Here is a 21924-nt window from a genome sequence, read left to right as displayed (position 1 = left end):
AAAATGGTCAACCGAATCGTTTCTAGTCATCTCTCCTCCTTCCAGGCTTTTTCTTCTCTTGACTTTATATTGCGATTGGCAGCTTTCATAAATTAGGTGCATTACCGCCACCAACCTCGTTCGTCTTTCAGTCACCCACGTGGGTATAACCAATGAGGAGATGGCACGTGGGTATCTGCTTCTATAAACCAATGAGGAGATGGGAGAGGCAGGACTTGTAGCGCGATCTGCGTCACAAATAGAACTGAATTCTATTTAGCCCTTGGCAATGCAGACGCTCGTTGGCGCGCGAGAGCGGTGTGGGTGCAATAATTGAGTAATATAGATTTCAAAATGTATTTTGCAACTCACGCGACGCGAGCGGTGTAGTCAGCCTGTAAAATCGAAGTCAGTTCTACCGAATTGGTGGAATGACCCAGAGACTGTTTGCGTTTTCACTTCTAGGTGGGCTGCAGGGACGTGGAAACAGAGAAGAGGCTGAGGAAGGACCTGAAACGCACCAAAGTGCTGCTGGCTGACGCCCAGATTATGCTGGACCACATGAAGAACAACGCCCCCAGCAAGCGAGAGACCGCCCAGCTCAAAAACCAGGTACACCACCCTACATTACACTACATGGCCCGTCTAATTAACATCAGGTCAATCAGGTGCTTCAGTGACATTCTCAGCTCTTCTACTACAAATAGTCCTGTCAAAATGTATTGTACTTGCTCTTCCGATCAAGGACAGGGTGTTACATTTTGTGATTTCTGAAGATTTCTTATTTTCCCTGACCTTGACCTTCTAATCCTCTCTCCCCCTCTCTTCCTCCACCTCCTCTTCCTCCTCCTCCATTAACAGCTGGAGGAGTCAGAGTTCACGTGTGCTGCGGCGGTGAAGTCTCGTAAGGGCATGGAGATAGAGATCGAGGACCTGCACATCCAGATGGAGGATGTGGTCAAAGTCAAGATGTCGGTGAGTGAGAGCTCCCTCAGCTGTCCCGTCTCAATATGAGAGGATTCCCTACCATTTTAGCTGCCTAGTGTGAACTGCACACAGAGTACGGAGTACGTCCACATCAGTGTGCTGTATTTCAATTTCCTTTTAAAAGGGCTTACAGCCCAGTTAAATCAGTCATGATAGCCATTTATCTAGGTAAAACATGCACTGAGTATGCCAAACATTAGGAACACCTTCCTAATATTGAGTTGCACCCCCCCATTTTTCCCTCAGGACAGCCTCAATTAGTCGGGGCATGGACTCTACAAGGTGTCAAAAGTGTTCCATAGGGATGCTGCCCCATGTTGACTCCAATTCTTCCCACAGTTGTGTCAAGTTGTCAGGATGTCCTTTGGGTGGTGGACCATTCTTGATACACACGGAAAACTGTTGAGCATGAAAAACACAGCAGCGTTGCAGTTTGATACAAACCGGTTTGCCTGGCACCTACTGCTATAACCCGTTCAAAGGCACTTTTATCTTGCCCATTGACCCTCTGAATGGCACACATACACAATCCTTGTATTTGTATTTATTATGGATCCCCATTAGTTCCTGCCAAAGCGTCCACATTGCATATACAACAACAGATACAACAGTGAACTATGTTTGTACTGAATGAGCTAAAGATAACAGTACATCATATAACATCCCTATACTACCACATATCCACAACACAACATGTTCAATATCACAATGTGTACGTATGCATGTGTCTGTACTTTTGTGTGTGTCTCAGTTGTCTCGAGGCTTTAACATCCTTCTTTAACCTGTCTCCTCCCCTTCATCTATACCAGTGGTTCCCAAACTTTTTATAGTCCCGTACCCCTTCAAACATTCAACCTCCAGCTGCGTACCCCCTCCAGGATCAGGGTCAGCGCACTCTCAAATGTTGTTTTTTGCCGTCATTGTGAGCCTGCCTCACACACATACTATACGATACATTTATTAAACATAAGAATGAGTGTCCGTTTTTATCACAACCCGGCTCGTGGGAAGTGACAAAGAGCTGTTACAGGACCAGGACAAAAATTATAATATAATAATAATCAATCATTTTGTTCTTTATTTAGCCATCTTACATATAAAACCTTATTTGTTCATCAAAAATGATGAATAACTCACCACAGGTTAATGAGAAGGGCGTGCTTGAAAGGATGCACATAACTCTGCAATGTTGGGTTGTAATGGAGAGAGTCTTAAATAATTTCCCACGCACAGTCTGTGCCTGTATTTAGTTTTCATGCTAGTGAGGGCCGAGAATCCATTCTCACATAGGTATGTGGTTGCAAAGGGAATCAGTGTCTTAACAGTACGATTTGCCAATGCAGGAAACTCTGAGGGCAGTCCTATCCAGAAATCTGGCAGTGGCTTCGGATTTAATAAAAAATTTCACAGAACCGCTTGTTGCACTTTCGATGAGGCTCTCTTGTTCAGATATCGATAAATGGACTGGAGGCGGGGTATGAAAGGGATAACGAATCCAGTTGTTTGTGTCATCCATTTTTTGGGAAAGTGCCTGTGTAATTGCGCACCCAGCTCACTCAGGTGCTTTGGTATATTGTCCTTAACCTTGAGTTCATTTGCACACAAAAAAATCATACAATGATGGAAAGACCTGTGTGTTGTCCTTGTTAATGTTGACAGAAAAGAGCTCCAACTTCTTAATCATAGCCTCAATGTTGTTCTGCACATTGAATATAGTTGTGGAGAGTCCCTGTAATCCCAGATCATTCAAGAGAGAAAAAACATCACCCAGATAGGCCAGTCGTGTGAGAAATTCGTCATCATGCAAGTGGTCAGACAAGTGAAAATTATGGTCAGTAAAGAAAACTTTAAGCTCGTCTCTCAATTAAGAAAAACGTGTCAATACTTTGCCCCTTGATAACCAGCGCACCTGTGTATGTTGTAAAAGTGTTACATGGTCGCTGCCCATATCATTGCATAGCGGAGAAAATACACGAGAGTTCAGGGGCCTTGCTTTAACAAAGTTAATCATTTTCACTATGGTGTCCAAAACGTCTTTCAAGCTGTCAGGCATTTCCTTGGCAGCAAGAGCGTCTCGGTGGATGCTGAAATGTACCCAAATGGCTTCGGGAGCAACTGCTTGCACGAGCGTTACCACTCCACTATGTCTCCCTGTCATGGCTTTTGCGGCATCAGTACAGATACCAACACATCTTGACCACCAAAGTCCATTTGATGTCACAAAGCTGTCCAGTACTTTAAAAATATCCTCTCATGTTGTCCTGGTTTTCAGTGGTTTGCATAAATGTAACGGACATATACCAGGAACTGTGCCAGGCCCGCCACGTCTGTTGACTCATCCAGCTGTAATGCCAATAATTCCCTGGCTTGTATACGAAGCAGTAATTGTTTCAAAACACCTCCTGCCATGTCACTGATGCGTCGTGAAACAGTGTTGTTTGATGAAGTCATTGTCTGTATTGTTTTTTGGGTCTTTCCCCCAGCATTGTCCCAGCCATATTCACGGCAGCAGGAAGAATTAAGTCCTCCACAATAGTATGGGTCTTGCATGTCCTAGCCACTCGGTAGCTCACCATATAAGACGCTTCTATCCCCTTCTTATTAATGCTATTTTATACATGTCTTACTACTCGAAGTCATCTTTATTCTCGCTCAAAAAACTCCCGTGGCTTATTTTTCTAAATGTCATGTTTCGTTTCTAAATGTCTGCGCACGAGTGAAGGTTTCCCGCGGGAGAGGGACGTTTAATATGATTGGATGTTAATTACTTGACTAGGCTACCTGTATTTGACATTGTGTTGTTATTTCGTTGAACACTAGATGGTTTCATTTTATTTTTGGCAGTGAAATTAGTCTACTCAGGGGAGAAAAAAACCTCACCCAAATGTATAGCTCCGTTGGAAATATAAATGTACTGTTTAAATAAAAAAGGTAAATCACATTTTTATTTGGCGTATCCCCGACGGCATTGCGCGTACCCTTGTACCCCAGTTTGGGAATAACTGATCTACACTGATTGAAGTGGATTTAACAAGTGACATTAATAAGGGATCATAGCTTTCACCTGAATTCACCTGGTCAGTCTATGTCATGGAAAGAGCGGGTGTTCTTAATGTTTTTTATACTCCGTGTAGATGTGACATGAACAATTTCTGTCCATGCAATTTTAATTTAATTGAACAGAAATGCAGATTGGTATATTCTAATGAGATTGCTTGCTTAATGACCATGTTTATTGTTGTGATACACAATCGACACATCTTTTTGTTAAGGAAATAATTCCGTATTTGTGTAATTGCAGCGCTTTACCACATTTTTTACGACACAACAAAACCAAACAGTGTTATTAAAACAGTAGGAGAGCCTGTCGTTTCTTTTACTCTCCCTTTCACACAGGGTAGACTATTTTAGTGTGTGTTAAAACACTGCCACGAATTTGCACAAATCCCCCCCATCATCATTGACATTTTTGTTTTTTCTGTAAATGGCCCATTTCTCGATTATGTGCTAATGGATTAATTAGCATTGTTGATATTTTTTATGTCCTCATTAATGCGTTCCATAATCACTTCCCATGAGAGTGCTTTCTGTGTTTTAGAGGAAATTGCGGGAAGAGAGTGACACTTGTGGTCCTCTGGGGACAGAGAGAGGACAGAGAGTGACCCTGTAGAGCTGCTAATTGCTGTGTTTATGGTTATGAAAGGTATTTTAAATGTCTCCAGTTTGGGTTGGCATACTAAGAGGCTGGGTGTCTTTCCCTCCAGAGTAGATCTGATGATCTGCCTTAGGACACTAGTTCCAAGCTATTACATGGTGCATTGGCCACAAAGGTCTGTCTGCAGGCCTAAATGACCCAATCAGGTGTGATTATAGTAAATCACACTAATCCACCACCAGGATCAGGCCTGGTAGATATCCATTAGATGACTGGCCAGCTGTTGACAATTGATTACTTTCACTGGCTCTGGTTTTAAAACAGCTCAGCTGTTAAAGTTTGTCTTTCTCTTTCTTCCCCTCTTCCTCTCTCTCAGCTTGAGGAGCAGGTGTCCCGTCTGCAAAGGGAGAAGAATGACCTACAGTCTCGTATGGAGGAGGACCAGGAGGACATGAACGAGCTGATGAAGAAACACAAGGCTGCCGTCTCCCAGGTAAACCCTGCCCCTGAACAGCTTCTGGTCTGTAGACCTGCACTATAACTATGACACATACTGTACATTCCTCTCAGCTACACAGCTTCTGGTCTGTAGACCTGCACTGGGAACCAGTATCCGTATGCTTTCAAAATCTGTTAATGTAGGAACATTTGAGACGCTAGAGATAAACAAACCAAATTTTGCATTCAGAGATGTGCAATCTGTTACACAGGAGGTTACATGAATTATAATATATTGTCCTGAATACTTGACTGTTGGATATTAATCCACCTCCTAAGTTAAAATACCTATGTTAAATGGAAGCATCCCACATAAGACTATCCAGAGTTTCATTCCAAAACGCTATACAGTATATCCATTTTCAGAAATGTTGGTAATAGCTTTTATTGTTTAATGAAATTATGAACGAGATTAGCGTGTTTTTCACTATCTAATCATGGCATTGGGTTGTTCAATGACAGACATGTATTTGTGTCACGACTTCCGCCGAAGTCAGCCTTTCTCCTTGTTCGGGTGGTGTTCGGCGGTCGACGTCACCGGCTTTCTAGTCACCACCGATCCATGTTTCAGTTTCGTTTTGTTTTGTCTGTATTACACACACCTGGTTTCAATTCCCATATCATGTTCCTTATTTAATCCTCTGGCATACATTTCTGTTCTGTCCGTGATTGTTGGTGTCTTTAGTGGTTGTTGTATGTGCTAGTGTGTATGTATGTTCCTATTTGGAATTTTGCTTGACTTTTTTGAGTAAACTCCGTTGTGTTGCTCAAAACCTGTGTCCTGCGCCTGACTCCGCTACATCTCTGCACCCAATCGCTGACAATTTGTTTAAAATCTATTGATGGTTATCTTTTCAGAGAGACAAATAATCATGTTTTTTTTTTCAAAATGCTACATATCCGCCTCACTTTCAGAGAAACAAGTAGTGCAGCTAGGTTTTACATAGTCAAATGTAACAAATAACAATTTTTTAAAGAAATGTACAAATTATACGTGACATCAATATTTAATAAAAAAATAACTCAATACATTAATATGAAATCTGTATGTAAAACATTTACATTGGACATTTTTGCTGTTATTCAGAGTGACTTACAGTAAGGGCATTCGTCTTAAGATGGCTAGGTGAAACAACCACATATCACAGTCAAATATACAGGATATGAGCAGCAGGTAGCCTAGCGATTAAGAGCGTTGGGCAAATCCCCAAGCCGAGTAGGTGAAAAATCTGTTTGTGCCCTTGAGCAATTAAGCTCCTGTAAGTCGCTCTGGATAAGAGTGTCTGCTAAATGACAAATAAAATGGTAAAAAATAGGAACATTCCATTTGAGCTAAACGATGTGTGTGTGTGTGTGTGTGTGTGTGTGTGTGTGTATATATATAGCATTTTGCAAAAAATAAATAAAACATCTAAAATGTAGGAATTCAAAATGTGATAACAGTAATATTTTACACACACCTGAAGGTACCCATAACCAATAACTGCTGACGAAAAAACACAAATGTAAAAAATTGGTGGATATAGTGTTTTGGAAGTAAACTCTTCAAAAACTGTAATTATCTCTGTGTGTTTGTGATGTGACAGTCTGCCAGAGACCTGGCCCAGATCAGTGACCTGCAGGCCCAGCTGGAGGAAGCCATGAAGGAGAAGCAGGAGATCCAGGACAAGGTAACTACACACTGCCATGGCTGCCTGCCAATCCCCCTGCCTGCCTGCCCCCCACCCATCCCCACCCATCCCCATCTACTCACACCTTCACCAGCCACTCAGAGGACATCATGCCCTCAGCACAATCATACAGGTTGTCCTAGACCTACACCGTTACCTTCACCTGGAGAGGATCAGAGCTCTGTCTGTCTGCTTACAGCCTGATCTTACCGCTCACTCTGCTTGCTGTAAGGTAGTTTTAAGAGCTGCCACCAAAGGCAGCGATAGATGGCTATCTATCTATCTATTTTATCTATCTAAATCCTGTAGCCCTGCAGTGATTAACAGATCCACAATGAGAGGAACACTGTGTTCTTAATGACATGAAAGGCCAGCTCTAAATCCTCCTTCTCTCAGATGCAAAGCTCCTCATTAGGAGCCCTGGTGCATTTTGGGTACTTTTAGTTAGTGTATGTCTTTCATCCTCTTATCAGATATGAGAAAAGTCTTAAGACGAAACAAGTTTGCAAAGCATTGATCTTCTTCCCCTCCACAAAGCTGTGCAATGGGATCTGTGATTGTTATTTAGGTCTGTAGAGGCTACTGGGGTTATCCTATCCTCGGCTTATTGGCTATTCACATCAGATAATACTAGCATTAGAGGCAACAAAAATGTGGCTAGATTCCCAACATTTCAGCCAGGGGGGATGCTATTCACAATGCAGATGAAGGGAAGAGGTGAATGTATTTATTTTGGGTATAAACACATATCTGTTGAATGCAGACCTAGTATTGATTATAGAAGAAGTAGAGGGAGGGTTGCATAGGGCAGAGTGGAGGTGTTCAGTGTGGTGTAATCAGTACTTCAGTATGTCACTGTGTGTGTGTTGCCCCCCTCCAGTTGCAGTCCCTGCAGAGCCAGCTGGAGTTCCAGGAGCAGTCCATGGTGGAGAAGTCCCTGGTCAGCAGGCAGGAGGCCAAGATCCGTGAGCTCGAGACCAAGCTGGAGTACGAGAGGACCCAGATCAAACGCCTGGAGGTGAGACGGGGGTGGGAGAGGGAGGGAGGGAGGGAGGGGGAGAAGGAGGGGAAGAAGGAGGGAGTGAGGGAGGGGGAGAGAGTGGAAATGAGGGAGGGAGAGGGGGAGAAGGAGGGAGGGGGAGAGGGAGGGATGGAGGTGGAGAGAGTGGGAGGGAGGGAGGGAGAGGGGGAGAAGGAGGGAGGGGGAGAGGGAGGGAGGGAGTGGGAGGGGGGAGGAGGGAGGGGAAGGAGGGAGGGAGTGAAGGAGTGAGTGAGTGGGAGGGAGAGGGAGAGAGGGAGGGAGGGGGGTGGAAGAGGGAGGGAGTGAAGGAGTGAGTGAGTGGGAGGGAGTGGGAGAGAGGGAGGGAGAGGGAGGGAGTGAAGGAGTGAGTGAGTGGGAGAGAGGGAGGGATGAAGGGGGAGAAAGGAAGGAGGGGGAGAGAGTGGGAGGGAGGGAGTGTGTGAGAGCAAGAGAGATGGGCTTGTATGTGGGAGGTAGAGGGCAAGCTGTGAGGCTACATTTTGGGTCATTGAACAAATGCTGTGAGAGAAATATATTTTACGACAGCCATACTATCTTTCTCTGGCCAGCTGTGATTTCTGCACACCTGAGCTCAATTGGAAAGTCTTAGTGACCTCAATTTGACCCTTCTCCAACTACATTAACCACACCACAAACCTCAAAGTGAAATGTGCTCACTGCTCAGGCACCTATGCTGGATGTCTCAGCTGTGTTCTATGCGGTTCTGACCCAGTTCCATCTCCTCGTCCCCAGAGCTTGACAGGTCGTCTGAAGGAGAACCTGGAGAAGATGACGGAGGAGAGAGACCACCGCGGTAATGGAGAGAACAGGGAGAAGGAGCAGAACAAACGCATACAGAGACAGATGAGGGACATCAAAGAGGAGATGGCTGAGCTGTCCAAGAAGGAGGCCGAGGCCAGCCGCAAGAAGCACGAGCTGGTAAGGAAGAGGGCCCGGTCAGCAGAGTATTAAAGTATGGACTGGACTCTCCTTGTTAGGTCGTACAGGGGTAATATCCTCATCTAGGGTGGGGATGTCTTGGTTTACAGGGGTTTGGGGTGACAGTCACTTACTCTGCATCATGATCCTTCAGGAAATGGACATAGAGAGTCTGGAGGCAGCCAATCAGAGTCTGCAGGCAGACCTCAAGCTGGCCTTCAAGAGGATTGGAGACTTGCAGGCTGCCATAGAGGATGAGATGGTCGACAGTGACGGCGATGATGACCTCGTAAACAAGTAGGTGCCCCCCTTCTCTTCTTCAGCCGGAGGACAGATTCTCTTTGTAATGAAGTTGTAATAAAGTTGTCAGAAACATCTGCCCATTATTTAATGTCTGTCCTGCTTTAATCCCCTGTTCCTGATTCTTTGTTGGTTTGTCCTCTTGTTTAGCTGCCTGCTGAGGTCTCTTTTATTGGCATGTTCAGGGTTACACTACCTCTGAGGCCCACTGAAGTAAACACTGTTGCCATACAGGGCCTCTGAGAGTGAGTTTAGACTCCCTTTTAAACAATGAGGTCAGAGAGAGGATGAGTGAGCTGGTATTCTGAATCACTGCCCAAAACCGTGCAGTATGGAGAGATGTTCATCAGATTTTCTGCAGCAATTATTTTGAGCCGCCTTGTCTTCTTTTCACACACAATGAAGCTCTATCTATCCTGAGGCACACTACATCCCCGGTTGGGTTGGTCTCAAACTGTTAACTGTATTTCTCCTTTTCTGTTCCTCTCTTTTTCTCTTTCTCTTTTGTTTCCTCTCCCACTCATCGCCCAGTTTACAAGACATGGTGACAAAGTATCAGAAACGAAAGAACAAAACGTAAGAACAGACAATGCATCCTTTCTTTTCCCATTATTGCTTGGTTTCAAGGTTTTAAAATCATCGTCCCACGAGAGAATGATGCTGTATTAGGGAGACATTGCACTTCTGCTGTTTATGATGACATTTTGAGCAGAAGGAACTTAGTTCAAACTACTTTAAGATTAGCATCTCTACAAACCTACTGTTTGAGACGTGCTCACCGCTGTGGAAAAATTCTATATAATTTCAAAAAATAAAACACGGTCATGGAATACCTGTAGATACTGCATCACTCTCCCATTAAATATCATGAACCATTGTCCCATTTTAGGCAACAACCATGGACCTTCACTCTCTGTTATGTGACATGCCATTCTACATTCATGCTTTTGAGGACCCACTAACTCATTTCATTGTGTTCAAGAGCATTGATAGATTTCTATACAGTATAACCTATTAATCACAAAAGGTTGAGTCTTTGTTTACTTGTTTTTACATCTCTCTGTGATGGAAGGTAGGTTTGCTCTCTGTAGAGTGTGGTTGAGCTGCTTGTTTCGCAGCGCCTAGCTTGCTCTACTCAGGTCACCGTGCTGTCTTAATCACTTTGGACTTAGACATAAAATCATTTATTCTAAAGCCCCATAATTAAAGTTAACATTCCAATTCCAGTGTAGCTCGTCATGTCTTGATGGAAGAATGCAAACGTGCGTCACAATTTTGAATGAAAGAGGGTGCTTTGTATGTGATTTGTAGTTAGTGTCTGCAGTTCATTTTCGCAGCATGTTTTATTTGTGTCAGTATTAACCTCTAATTGCTTGTTCCAAGAGAGAACACTTCGCTGCCCTGTGAGTCAATTTCTCTCATTGTTATTCATTCATTTGCCATCAGACAGGCATCTCATGTGAATCAGCACAGTGCACGGTGTCTGTCTGTACATCAGCATCAAGCTTGTGGGTTCCTCACTTAGCTGTGCTCAAGAGAAAAGAAAGTGAATCACCATGGTTACTTAGGAGCAAATTTGTTCTCCCTTTTGATCTGTATGTAATAGCAGCGAGCTAAACATTAATGGAAGAATTGATTTGCCATCGAATTGTGAAGGGAATGTTCAGCAGGATTAGGACTTATTTTTGATCTGGATTTGAGTAATTGCACCAATAAAAGGTGACAATGGTAGGAATGGTTTTTGTGTGAGTGTGAAGGGGATAACGAATAATGAATCGGTATGAAACCTTTGGACATCTCTTTCCTGGTTTCTGAGATGTACTTTGAAACATTAAGAGGGAAGGAAGGTGTCACCTTTCCAGTGCACTCTTCATTTTCAGGCAGTTCTTTATCCAATGTACCCTTTCATGGTCGTAAGAAGATCACACAAAACATATTCTGAACAGTACAGGTCTTTGAAGACTGTGGAGTATGTGAGTCTGACTGTGTGTACACAGTGTACTGCAAAACACTGCTCAAATAACATGGATTTAATGGACCTGTCTCTGCCGTAATCAGTGAACAGTTTGACCATGATAGGAAATGCTGGGACCAAGAGGATGCAAGTGTAGAATACTGTAAACAGGACCCATCCATATGGAGCTTCATGAGGATGTACTGTAGGTATGTGGGACAGATATACAACCAGTGGAGGCCGATTGTCATAAGCGATTAATGTCGGGCTCTAAATTCTCTGTGCTTGTTTGCGCCCTGGAGCCTCAGCGCTGCTTAGCCAGTGGTGTGAGGCCAAGGACATAAATTGTGTGTGACACGATTTGCAAAGCACTCGATTACAAGGCGCCTCTGTCCCACAGCTGCTCCAGTGCAGGTGTTTGTGTGTTTCGGTCTGTGGGAAAAAGAGAATAGTTTTGCCTTGCATGTGGGAGACAGTTTACGGACTGTCTTTCCCAGAAAGCTGTGTTTGATACATTGAAAATGAGAGAGACCCTAAATGACTGAGTCTAATAAGGTAGCAAATGTCCATGTCCACAGACGGCCACAATTTTTAAGGATTTATCAGGGGGTGCTTCAGCACCCTCAGCACCCCTACTTCCTGCCGCTGTGTACTGTATGCCTCCATCCATTCTGAGAGCACGTCTCTGTCTCTATGCAGGTAAATGGAACTGTGGTTCTGCACATGCAGAGAGGGGAGGCAACACAAACACTTTGTTCATGGAGACTTGATTGAATGTGTGATATACCGTTGTATTGCTCTCTGCAGTGGGAGGCTTTAATGGCAGGCATGTAAATGTGAGCAGGGCGATGCAGCCCAGCGGTCTATACCATTAAAGAAAGCCATCATCAGAGACCTCTTTGAATAAGATGCACAATGTTGGCTCATGATAAGCACTTTGCATCCTGTCCCACAGCCTTGCCAGATAAGCTGGTCAAAGAAGAAAGGAAACCCGTCCTTTGCTTTTGGTGTTTATCACTCGTCACAAAATAGTGCTATTTTGATTGATGTCACGTCACAACAGACACTGGAAATTGTTGTTTGTATTGATGCAGAGACTGAATGTTGTTGGTTATGATCCAAATTGTTTCTCTTTTCTGTCCATGTTCATGTATAGTTCATTCTGGTACTAGAAACTCATGAACACTGCTAGGCTTAATTGTTCCCAGACACGTTTGTCCATTACCTAAGACTTTAGCCCCTGTGGGTGGCCCCCTTCCCCTCTCCCCTCACCTCTCCTACTCCCCTGTCCGTCCCCCCTGTCCATCAAACAACAGATGCATAATACAGTGTCAGAGAAGCTTCACCTCTGCAGGATTGAGGAACAGATGAATCAGGATGGAAATGCTCCCGCTGACCTTTCCCAAGCGTGATCTAATATCATTTCTCCTCGGGTTCCCTCCAGTATCTGTTTACTGCTTGTTATTGTCAAGGCCAGGGCTAGAGGGCCATCTCATCGGCTCAGCCCCAATAACAATCTACATCAACAGGCCACGCTCAGCCACTCGCCACAGACATCCTAAAAGCCTCGCTATGGCCACAGAGTTAATAACGCCTTCATGAGCAACATTCATTTGCATTCCGCTCCGCTCGGAGGCACCACGACTCGTTTCGCTCGACCGCCCCCATCATAAGCGATTATACATTTAACAGGGGAAGAGAAAGCACGCATTCAGATTTATGGATGCACCAATATCGAATATAATTATTTTTTCTCTCTTTCAAACGAGTCTTCTTGGTTTTTCATCGAACTTATTGTGGCCTAACTTTAGCTTTGTGGCTGATATTTTTTTGTATCAATATTCAGAAAGTAGCAGAGTCCAACACTAGATTTTGACTGGTAAACTAGTTTGCGACTGGGTGCAAAATTCTAGGTCTGTCATCGCTCTACGTTAACAGACTGCTGTTGTCTCCCTAAAGCTTGTTGTGATTGCCTGCATTTGCATTGCTCAACCCCAAGTTACTGTCACAATGAATGGAATACAGCTGCTGTCTGACTAACTAAATCAGAAAGCTGTTATCTTATGACATTCAAAACATATGATTTGTCAGTGTTGTACTTCCTGTCCAAACCAACAGTTTTCCTCTATGGTGGATCCTCGCTAACACTCCCAGATGACTCTTTTTAAACAGCTCTGCCTCCTGCCAACACCAACAGCAACATAACAACACTGTTTGCTCTCCTTTTGTCTTCCTCAGTGGTGACGAGTCGGACACGGACTCAGAGGTGGAGGACCGTGTGGACGGGGTCAAGTCCTGGCTGTCCAAGAATAAGGGCTCCACCAAGACTCTGTCAGACGAGGGCAGTCTGAAGAGCTCCAGGTCAGTCTTGTCTTGACTTGTCTGTCTGTCTATCAGCCTCCTCAGTTGACAGCCTCCTCATTATGTTATCATCCCCCTTCCTTCTGGCTGGGCCCTGATAAAGCAGTGATGGCTTCCTCAATCCCATCCCATTCCTATATGAGTTTACCCTGCTGAGAGCTAAAGAGCCCAGGATTAGCTGAGGCAGGGTGGAATGGAAGGGTGAGTATTTCATGAGATTAGGTGTCATCTCTCTCTGCCTCCCTGTCATCCCTCTAATGACAGCAGGCGGCACAGCAGAGGGAAGAGGGATACGGGCGCTGTGCTGCCTGTCAGATTTATTGAAGTGGCCCAAGGCCAGCTGGCATACCTGCTAAATGGCCCCTCTCTCTGCTCTGCCTGAGATTAATGCATTTCCTCCCCACTGGCAGACAGCACAGGATAGCCCCAAATATATACCTGCTCTTTTTGACGAGCTTTAGCAGATCGACTCACAACTTAACTTTCCTTATTACACTCACTTCAGAGGACAAAGTGTCATCAGGAACCTCAGTTAGCTGCTGCTGGAAAAGTTGGGGAATGTTGACAAGCATTCTACACTTCAGGGATTCAATCACATGTATTTCATCCTTCTGAACTTTTAATTTCATAATTTCATTAAGTGTGTAAATTCTCATATTTTCTCTCTCTGTTTCTCTGTGTCTCTGTTGGTTGTTTCCATGGTGTTCTTGTTCCTACACCGTCCTCTTCATGGCATCTCAGATATGCAGTGAATGTAGATGCCAAGGAAGGCAAAGAGGTTAAGGAGATTAAAGAAGGTAGCAAGGAAGGCAAAGAGAGCAAAGAAGTAGACAGCAGATCGGTGTCTGTGATGAGTTCCCTTAGCTACAGGAAGCGTTCCAACCTGAAAGACTCCATCGGAGGCCAGGGGGACGAGAGCTCCCTCTTCAGTACGCTAAAGGAACAGTCCGACACCCCGGACCGCTCCTCCCTACGCAAGGCCAAGTCTAAGTCCACAGACCAGGACGACAGGAAGAAGTCACAAGATGATGATGACCGTGGTTCGGTCATCTCCCAGGCCTACTCTGAGGCCACCAGCAGGGCCAGGAAGGGTCTGGAGCGCCGCTGGGCCCCACACAGCCCTGACTTTGACAAGGACTCCATGGTGTCCTCCCTGGCCCCTAGCAGGTCCAGCCGTAGAGCCATGCCAAACATGGATGATGACAATATGTCCATCATTAGCAGCATCACCAGTGTTAGTCGTACCAGCCCTCGTGGCCTGCGACGTAGCACCTCCTGGAAGGATGATGGGCGTATCGATTCATACGGGACCTCGGTCAGCCCCAGCATGAGCAGGCGCACTGGGGGTCGCAGCCCAGGCAGCGTGAGCAAGGCTGACTCCCGTATATCTGTGGCCCGCAGCAGCCGGCTCAGTGAGTTCGGCCTGCGCATGGACGACGATGATGATGCTCTGAGCATGGCCTTCAGTCAGGGAACCTCTGCCTACAGCCCTCACTCCCTAGGCCGCAGCTACTCCACCCCGGCTCAGCCTCGCTCCTCTGACGACAACCCCCCAGACACCTCTGACATTAAGGCTGTCACCCACCGGAACTACCTTGACCCTGACCTGGAGAAGGCCATCAACGAGGTCCTCAGCTTCAAGCCCATCAAGTTCAAACGCAGCAAACTGGACGAGTCTGACGACGAGGAAGAGAATGAGGAAAAGAAAGATGAGGATGACCGGAACAGTGTGAAGGGGGATGACGAGGGTCTGGGCCGTAGTGCATCCAGCGTGCGTCGTTCAGCGTCTGGCTCAGCAGTGGACTACAGCACCAGGTCCTCCAGCAGCTTCAGCTCCCACAGCACCAGCAGCTCCAGCTCCCGCAGAGGCAAGGCCAAGAAGAAGAGCTCCTCAGACAGCTCCTCAGACTCAGACGACCGCCACAGCAGGAAAAGCTCCAAGAAGAAGGGAAAGAAGTCCAGGAAGGGCTCCAGGAAGAAAGAGAGCAAGTCTGAATCTTCCTCTTCGGAGTCCTCCTCTTCCTCCAGCTCGGCCTCCACCGTCTCCTACCGCAGCTCCAACAGTGTGAAGAGAGGTCCAGCCCGCCCTGCCTCAGATGAGGAAGATGCCGCTGAACAGAGACCCCCAAGTAAGAAGGATGAGAAGAAAAAGAAGAAGAAGATGGACAGCATGGTGATGAAATATCTCTACAAGCCTGATAGTGACTAAAGCCCCTGGCCAGCAGTAGGTGATGCCTGGGAATGGAGTGAAAGCATGGTGTGACTAACCAAACATGTTGACTTTATAGCATTACTAGTATAGAACAAGAAGGCCCACACACTGTTAAAGCTCCCAATTCACCACTTTATTGACAAGGTTTCCATTTGAAATGGATCTTCGTCAGGTCAAACTCACTGAGTGTTCACATCCCAAAACATACACATTTCACCTCACATGACCATTGCGGACATGACACATGGTGGGTGCAAAAAACATTTGTATATCTTTAATAATTAAATAACAATGAGATGGGTACATGTAATGGTTCCAGAACATAATAAATATTTACAAAATGACCAAGTGGGTAACCTGGAAGGCAAGACAAATCAAAGTTAAGTGACATATTCAGGCATAGACAAATGGGCTCATTGTGTTCAGAACAACCCAGGGGTATGATGCCAGGTCATCTTGTAACTGTACATCAAACATAGTGATCAGAAACGTTGACCCTGTATAATGACATGAGTTTTATGATTTGGAAATGTGAAGTGCACATTTGGGCTCACCAGTGTTACGCTTGCTTTTATGACATCAAAGCAGTATTTATTATAATCCACAACTTCTCATCTTTCAAAACACACAGTCATCTTAATTTATAGAATTTCCTGCACTCCGACAACAAAACATGTGCCCCCCAAAAAGTTGCCAAATTAGCAGGAGGGATGGGGGCAACGTCTTTTTACGCGAGGTGCTCAAGTTTCAAACGGCTGTCAGTCACAACCCATACAGCGCTGTGATGCGAAGAGCCAGAGCTTTGACGTCATGTACAGTATAGCATGTTACTGTATGGCCACTGCGTTCCAATTTAGGCGTTTATCTGTGCCTAAATCTTCCATTTTCAACCCGTATTCGGGTACGAGTGCAAAGGGTTAATAGAGATTTCTTACCTGAACATGGTGCTTGGTGATGGTGAGGAAGCTAACTGCATGTTGGTGCACATATTAATAGACAACCATCCATCAAGCACGGCCACTTTAAATGTGCTCCCTCCGGGCCTCAACAAGACATAACTGTAGACCTGATTGAACATGAACACTGATTACTGCATTAGCATATATCCACCATGTATTTAATATGCTGGATTGAGGGGAACCATTTACATACGGTAGGTCAGTTACTTCAACAGCATGACAATAACAATAGAAACAAGTGGGCAGAGTCACTTGGTCTGAAGAGGTGGTGTTACTCAGCTTTCCTGCAGTCTGCATGCTACACTACATGGCCAAAAGTAGATGGACACCCCTTCAAATTTGTGGATTTAGCTATTTCAGCAACCCCCGTTGCTAACCGGTGTATAAAATCGAGCACACAGCCATCCAATCTATATAGACAAACATTGGCAGTAGAATGGCCTGTACAGAAGAGCTCAGTGACTTTCAACATGGCACCGTCATAGGATGCCACCTTTCCAACAACTCAGTTCCTGAAATGTCTGCCCCTGCTAGAGCTGCCCCGGTCAACTGTAAGTGCTGTTATTGTGAAGTGAAATTGTCTAGGAGCAACAACTGCTCAGCCGCGAAGTGGTAGGCCACACAAGCTCACAGAACGGGACTGCCGGGTACTGAAGCGTGTAGTGCGTAAAAGTTGTCTGTCCTCGTTTGCAACACTCACTATCGAGTTCCAAACTGCCCCTGGAAGCAACGTCAGCACAATAACTGTTCGTCGGGAGCTTCATGAAATGGGTTTCCATGGCCGAGCAGCCGCACACAAGCCTAAGATCACCATACACAAAGCGTCGGCTGGAGTAGTGTAAAGCTCGCCGCTATTGGACTCTGGAGCAGTGTAAACGCGTTCTCTGGAGTGATGAATCACACTTCACCTTCTGACTGTCCAACGGACTAAACTGGGTTTGGTGGATGCCAGGAGAACGCTACCTGCCCGAATGCATAGTGCCAACTGTAAAGTTTGGTGGAGGAGGATTTATGGACTGGGGCTGTTTTTCATGGTTCGGGCTAGGCCCCTTACCTTCAAGTGAAGGGAAATCTTAACGCTACAGCATACAATGACATTCTAGAAGATTCTGCGCTTCCAACTTTGTGCTGACAGTTTGGGCAAGGCCCTTTCCTGTTTCAGTATCACTATGCCCCCATGCGCAAAGCAAGGTCCACACAGAAATGGTTTGTCGAGATCATTGTGGAAGAACTTGACTGGCCAGCACAGAGCTCTGACCTGAACCTCATTGAACACCTAATGCTCTTGTGGCTGAATAGAAGCAAGTCCCTGCAGCAATGTTCCAACATCTAGTGGAAAGCCTTCCCAAAAGAGTAGAGGGGGACCAACTCCATATTAATGGCCATGACTTTGGAATGAGATGTTTGATGAGCAGGTGTCCACATACTTTTGGTCATCTAGTGTATATTCACTGTACCACTGCTTTGTCATTGTTTCATCAACTTTGAAGCTCGGCGTTAGCCCCCGAAGGGTAATGAAAGCGTAAACCAGAACGCTAAACTTTCCTACCTTCGACCTTTTCTATTTTCAGTCTGTCCTTCCATCTCACCATATGGCTATTATGAAAGCTTCAAGAGAAATGAATATAACACTGGAAAAAACTGAGTTAGAAAAAACACAGGTCCACATTCTGACTTTGAAAACCTTTACTGTTTTTTGTGCATGAAACTAGTGGTGTGGATCTAGTAATGTTGAAGTGTTTTGGTTTGTTTGGCTATTGGCAGCCATGCATGATCTTTGCTCCAGCATTGATTGTTACTTTGAAAGGGGTAATATGCTGCATTTCTATTCAAGCAGCTTATGCTGCTGACCATGGCCCTGACCCGTGGAGGAAGATGGAGTCAGTAGGCTTGATATGTGACCTGTGACCTCTGCAAATCTCAAGCACCCATAGTTTTCAGGCAGGGTTCAATTCAGCAGTGTTTCTCCTATATAAAAATCTCTCTCTTCTCCTCTCTCCTCCCACAGCCCTCCTCTGTACCGGAGACACCTCAGTGAAGAGGACAAAGAGGAGAGGGGTTCGAGCAGACACTCCCTGAAGGAAAGTGACAGTGATAGCAAGCTGGCAGAGTCCACAGCGTAACAGAGACTAATGTCACATCTCTCACTACCACCACCATCCTAGACGAACACACCAGAGACAGATATAATGCTTTATTTAATCAAAATACACCTCCCCCATGCCATCCTCATTTGAACATCGGTGAGCAATGCTAGCTAGAACCAGATGCAAGAACAGGGGAAGGTCAGAGTGCACATACTGTAGAACTCACCGTGGTTCAATCTAAATGGAATGTGGCATAGCCATTTTCCGTTGCTACTAAGAGCTTTGAAGAATTCTTTACAGGGTGATTTGGAAAAGTGAAATTCCATCATAGAATCTTACAGCATAGTGTCCCCATCAGCTCTGCAGCTTTGAAGCAATATAAGTATAGAGCTTAGCACCAATGGCATATTTTAAGATATATCTGTAGAGTTTATCACCACTGGCTTATTTAAGAGAACTGCTTTTCATAGGCTAATTTATGCTCCCGCTGTCATCTGTTGTTTGAGGACTGGAGAGCTTGTGGTTTATTCAAATGACTGTAGCAGGCTCGGTTTAAGTCTCCCTTACAATGTGACTTCTCACTGCAGGCCCATACGCCTGACAGTCCAGCATATCCTCGTTAGCACTTAGAAATGCCATTGTCTCCTCTACATGTGTTTGGACTGTCTCTGGTCATAAACAATATTTAGCCAATATCAGTAACTAGAAGCAAGACTTATTTATCTTGTTCCGAGACTGTTTTGTTTTTCTATCAATTTTGGAAAGTATGGTTCTTATTGAACGGGAGGGGGAGCTGCTTTGAGGGAAAACGATTGGATCTGCTACATTTGCGTACAGTAGTTCATGCTGGAATGGTTTTGGTCTTGCTCGTTTAAAGCTCAGCCATGCTTTTGTCTCCTCGTGTCATGTCTGTTGGTTTTCAAAGGGAATATATTTACTATCTGTTGTGACGGGGGGCTTTCTAGGGATCTTCATCTTTCAAGATACACATGCGCTGGATATAAAACAAAAATGTCAATCTGTTTTTATATGAGACAAATGGCCTAAGTGCTATAAGCCCCCCTCCCTTATGGGGAAAAACATGTATTGCCTCAAAAGTTCTAATGTGAATGAAAATATAAACGCAACATGTGAAGTGTTGATCTCATAATTTCATGAGCTGAAATAAAAGATCCCAGAATTTTACCAAATCCACAGAAAGCTTATTTCTCTCAAATCTTGAGATTTCTCCCAAAATTTGTTTACATCCCTGTTAGTGAGCATTTCTCCTCTGCCAAGATAATCCATCCACCTGACAGATGTGGCATATCAAGAGGCTGATTAAACAGCATGATCATTACACAGGTGCACCTTGTGCTGCGCATAATAAAAGGCTCTAAAATGTGCACCACACAAAGTTTTGAGGGAGTGTGCAATTGGCATGCTGACTGCAGGAATATCCACCAGAGTTGTTGCCAGAGAATGTTCATTTCTCTACCATAAGCTGCCTCCAATGTTGTTTTAGAGAATTTTGCAGTATGTCCACATCTGGCTTCTTCACATGCTGGATCGTCTGAGACCAGCCACCTGGACAGCTGAGGAGTATTTCTGTCTGTAATAAAACCCTTTTGTGTAGAAAAAATCATTCTAATTGGCAGTGCCTTGCTCCCCAGTGGGTGGGCCAATCTCTCATAGGCCCACCCGCGGCTGCGCCCCTGCCCAGTCATGTGAGGGACAACTTATTTCAATTGACTGATTTCCTTATATGAACTGTAACTCAGTAAAATCGTTGAAATTGTTGCATGTTGCGTTTTATATTTTTGTTCAGTATAAAATCCTCTGAGATCCCTGGAAGAATTGTCTCATGTAGGATACACTGTATCTGTATTTGGCCTTACTGAGTGACAATGATATCCTTTAGATTAACGTGACCTTATTAATTTTCATTAATAAATATGCAAATGTTGTATCTCTATGTAGAATAGTGTGGGGAAGGGTGTGTCTGTGTGTGTTTGCGTATGTACACAAGTGTATATCCGTGTGTGTGTCCATTTCCGTTGCTTCTGTCTGTTCATGTGTGTGGGACAGACTATTTGCATATATTTTCTAGTTTTTTTTAATGCATTAGGTATGAATATAATATGGAACACTGGACACTTTGTCAATGCTTCTGAGTTGGAATTTGTTAAATAAAAATATGTATGTTTGTTTTTGCATCTGAATAGGCATTGTTGGCTTTCCACAATATTAATATATAACATGTTTGAAATTGATTGTATATTCATCATAGCTTTTCAAACAGGTTTGTTTATTTTCATGATATTGAACAATTGACCACTTGTGATAGGAATGCTTTTTTTGGCATACATTTTAATGTAAATAAATGCAGGGGTTTGTTTACAGTAACATTGTGTCTTATTGCGTGGTGTAATGGTAATACGGTTATAGTTTGGAGCTGAATTAATCATCATACGGAAATGTTTGGATGGAAATGAGGAGAGTTATTTATTGAAAACAGCAGGAACATTTTACTGATGTGCTTGACTGAAGTTTTTTCCTCATCTCCTCAAGTGCATCACTTGATCATACCATCCATCTTCCCCCTGTAGAGGAGAGGGAAAACAAACACCATTGAAATTAATCATTAAAACCAGACACAACAGCAGCAAATGTATGAACACTGCTCACACTCACTACTATGCAACTAGATAATCTTACATTTTGTTTTCCGGTATAAGCTATAAGGGCTCTATTCAATCAGATCCGCGTCAGCCGACATCTGCATAGCGGTTGTTTTGGTGCTATCGGAGGTGTCAGAGGTTGAACTGCATTAGAGCTGGCAAATCCACAAGCGGCTTTTGGCATTATACCTAAAGTGGACATTTCCATTGGAAATCTCATGCAGCCTTGTTTACAAATTAAAACACTGGAATGTGAGATGTAACATAATCTAGCCTATACCTCGATTACGCTGATAGAAACCCTCATTATTTTGTTGAATGAATTATTTCTATAAAGACTACACACGTTCTGAACTTCTAATGTTAGTGGGACGGGTGTGGCTGCTCACCAATTTGACAGGTCCAAAGCAGTTACACCTCCGACACCACCAAAACATTAGTGTCGGCTTTCGCCGGTTAACGCTTGATCTGATTGAATCTAGGCCGAAACGTGGTACAGAAACAAACTTGAAAATCAGGCATTGTTTTAGAGAAGTGAGGCTTACATAGATGCTAAGTAACTAATGAGTATAGCTCAGTACATTTGTTGACATTGACTAACTTCGATGTTCAGACGAAAATCCTGTTTAGTATCTAGAATCC

General features: G+C 44.4%; 1 protein-coding gene across 9 annotated transcripts in view; it reads left to right on the top strand.

The window, feature by feature from the left end:
* The window catches only part of LOC139537199 (unconventional myosin-XVIIIa-like), a 110120-nt gene extending 89113 nt beyond the window's left edge, over positions 1 to 21007 (top strand). For 6 of the 9 annotated variants that reach the window (XM_071338244.1, XM_071338243.1, XM_071338239.1 and 3 more), the window contains 11 exons: positions 445 to 591; positions 841 to 954; positions 4998 to 5114; positions 6706 to 6789; positions 7670 to 7807; positions 8564 to 8749; positions 8904 to 9046; positions 9581 to 9625; positions 13242 to 13364; positions 14106 to 15588; positions 18544 to 21007. In XM_071338244.1, the coding sequence (XP_071194345.1) occupies positions 445 to 591; positions 841 to 954; positions 4998 to 5114; positions 6706 to 6789; positions 7670 to 7807; positions 8564 to 8749; positions 8904 to 9046; positions 9581 to 9625; positions 13242 to 13364; positions 14106 to 15573 (2565 nt within the window). In that variant the 3' untranslated portion in view covers positions 15574 to 15588; positions 18544 to 21007. The remainder of the gene's footprint in view (positions 1 to 444; positions 592 to 840; positions 955 to 4997; positions 5115 to 6705; positions 6790 to 7669; positions 7808 to 8563; positions 8750 to 8903; positions 9047 to 9580; positions 9626 to 13241; positions 13365 to 14105; positions 15589 to 18543) is intronic. The other 3 variants (XM_071338240.1, XM_071338245.1, XM_071338246.1) reach the window with 3 other exon arrangements.
* Positions 21008 to 21924: the final 917 nt, after the last annotated feature.

This window comes from Salvelinus alpinus, chromosome 13 (assembly GCF_045679555.1).
Source record: "Salvelinus alpinus chromosome 13, SLU_Salpinus.1, whole genome shotgun sequence".
Taxonomy (NCBI): domain Eukaryota; kingdom Metazoa; phylum Chordata; class Actinopteri; order Salmoniformes; family Salmonidae; genus Salvelinus; species Salvelinus alpinus.
Note: the sequence above shows the minus strand (reverse complement) of the source record. Positions and strands in the feature narration are given on the sequence as shown.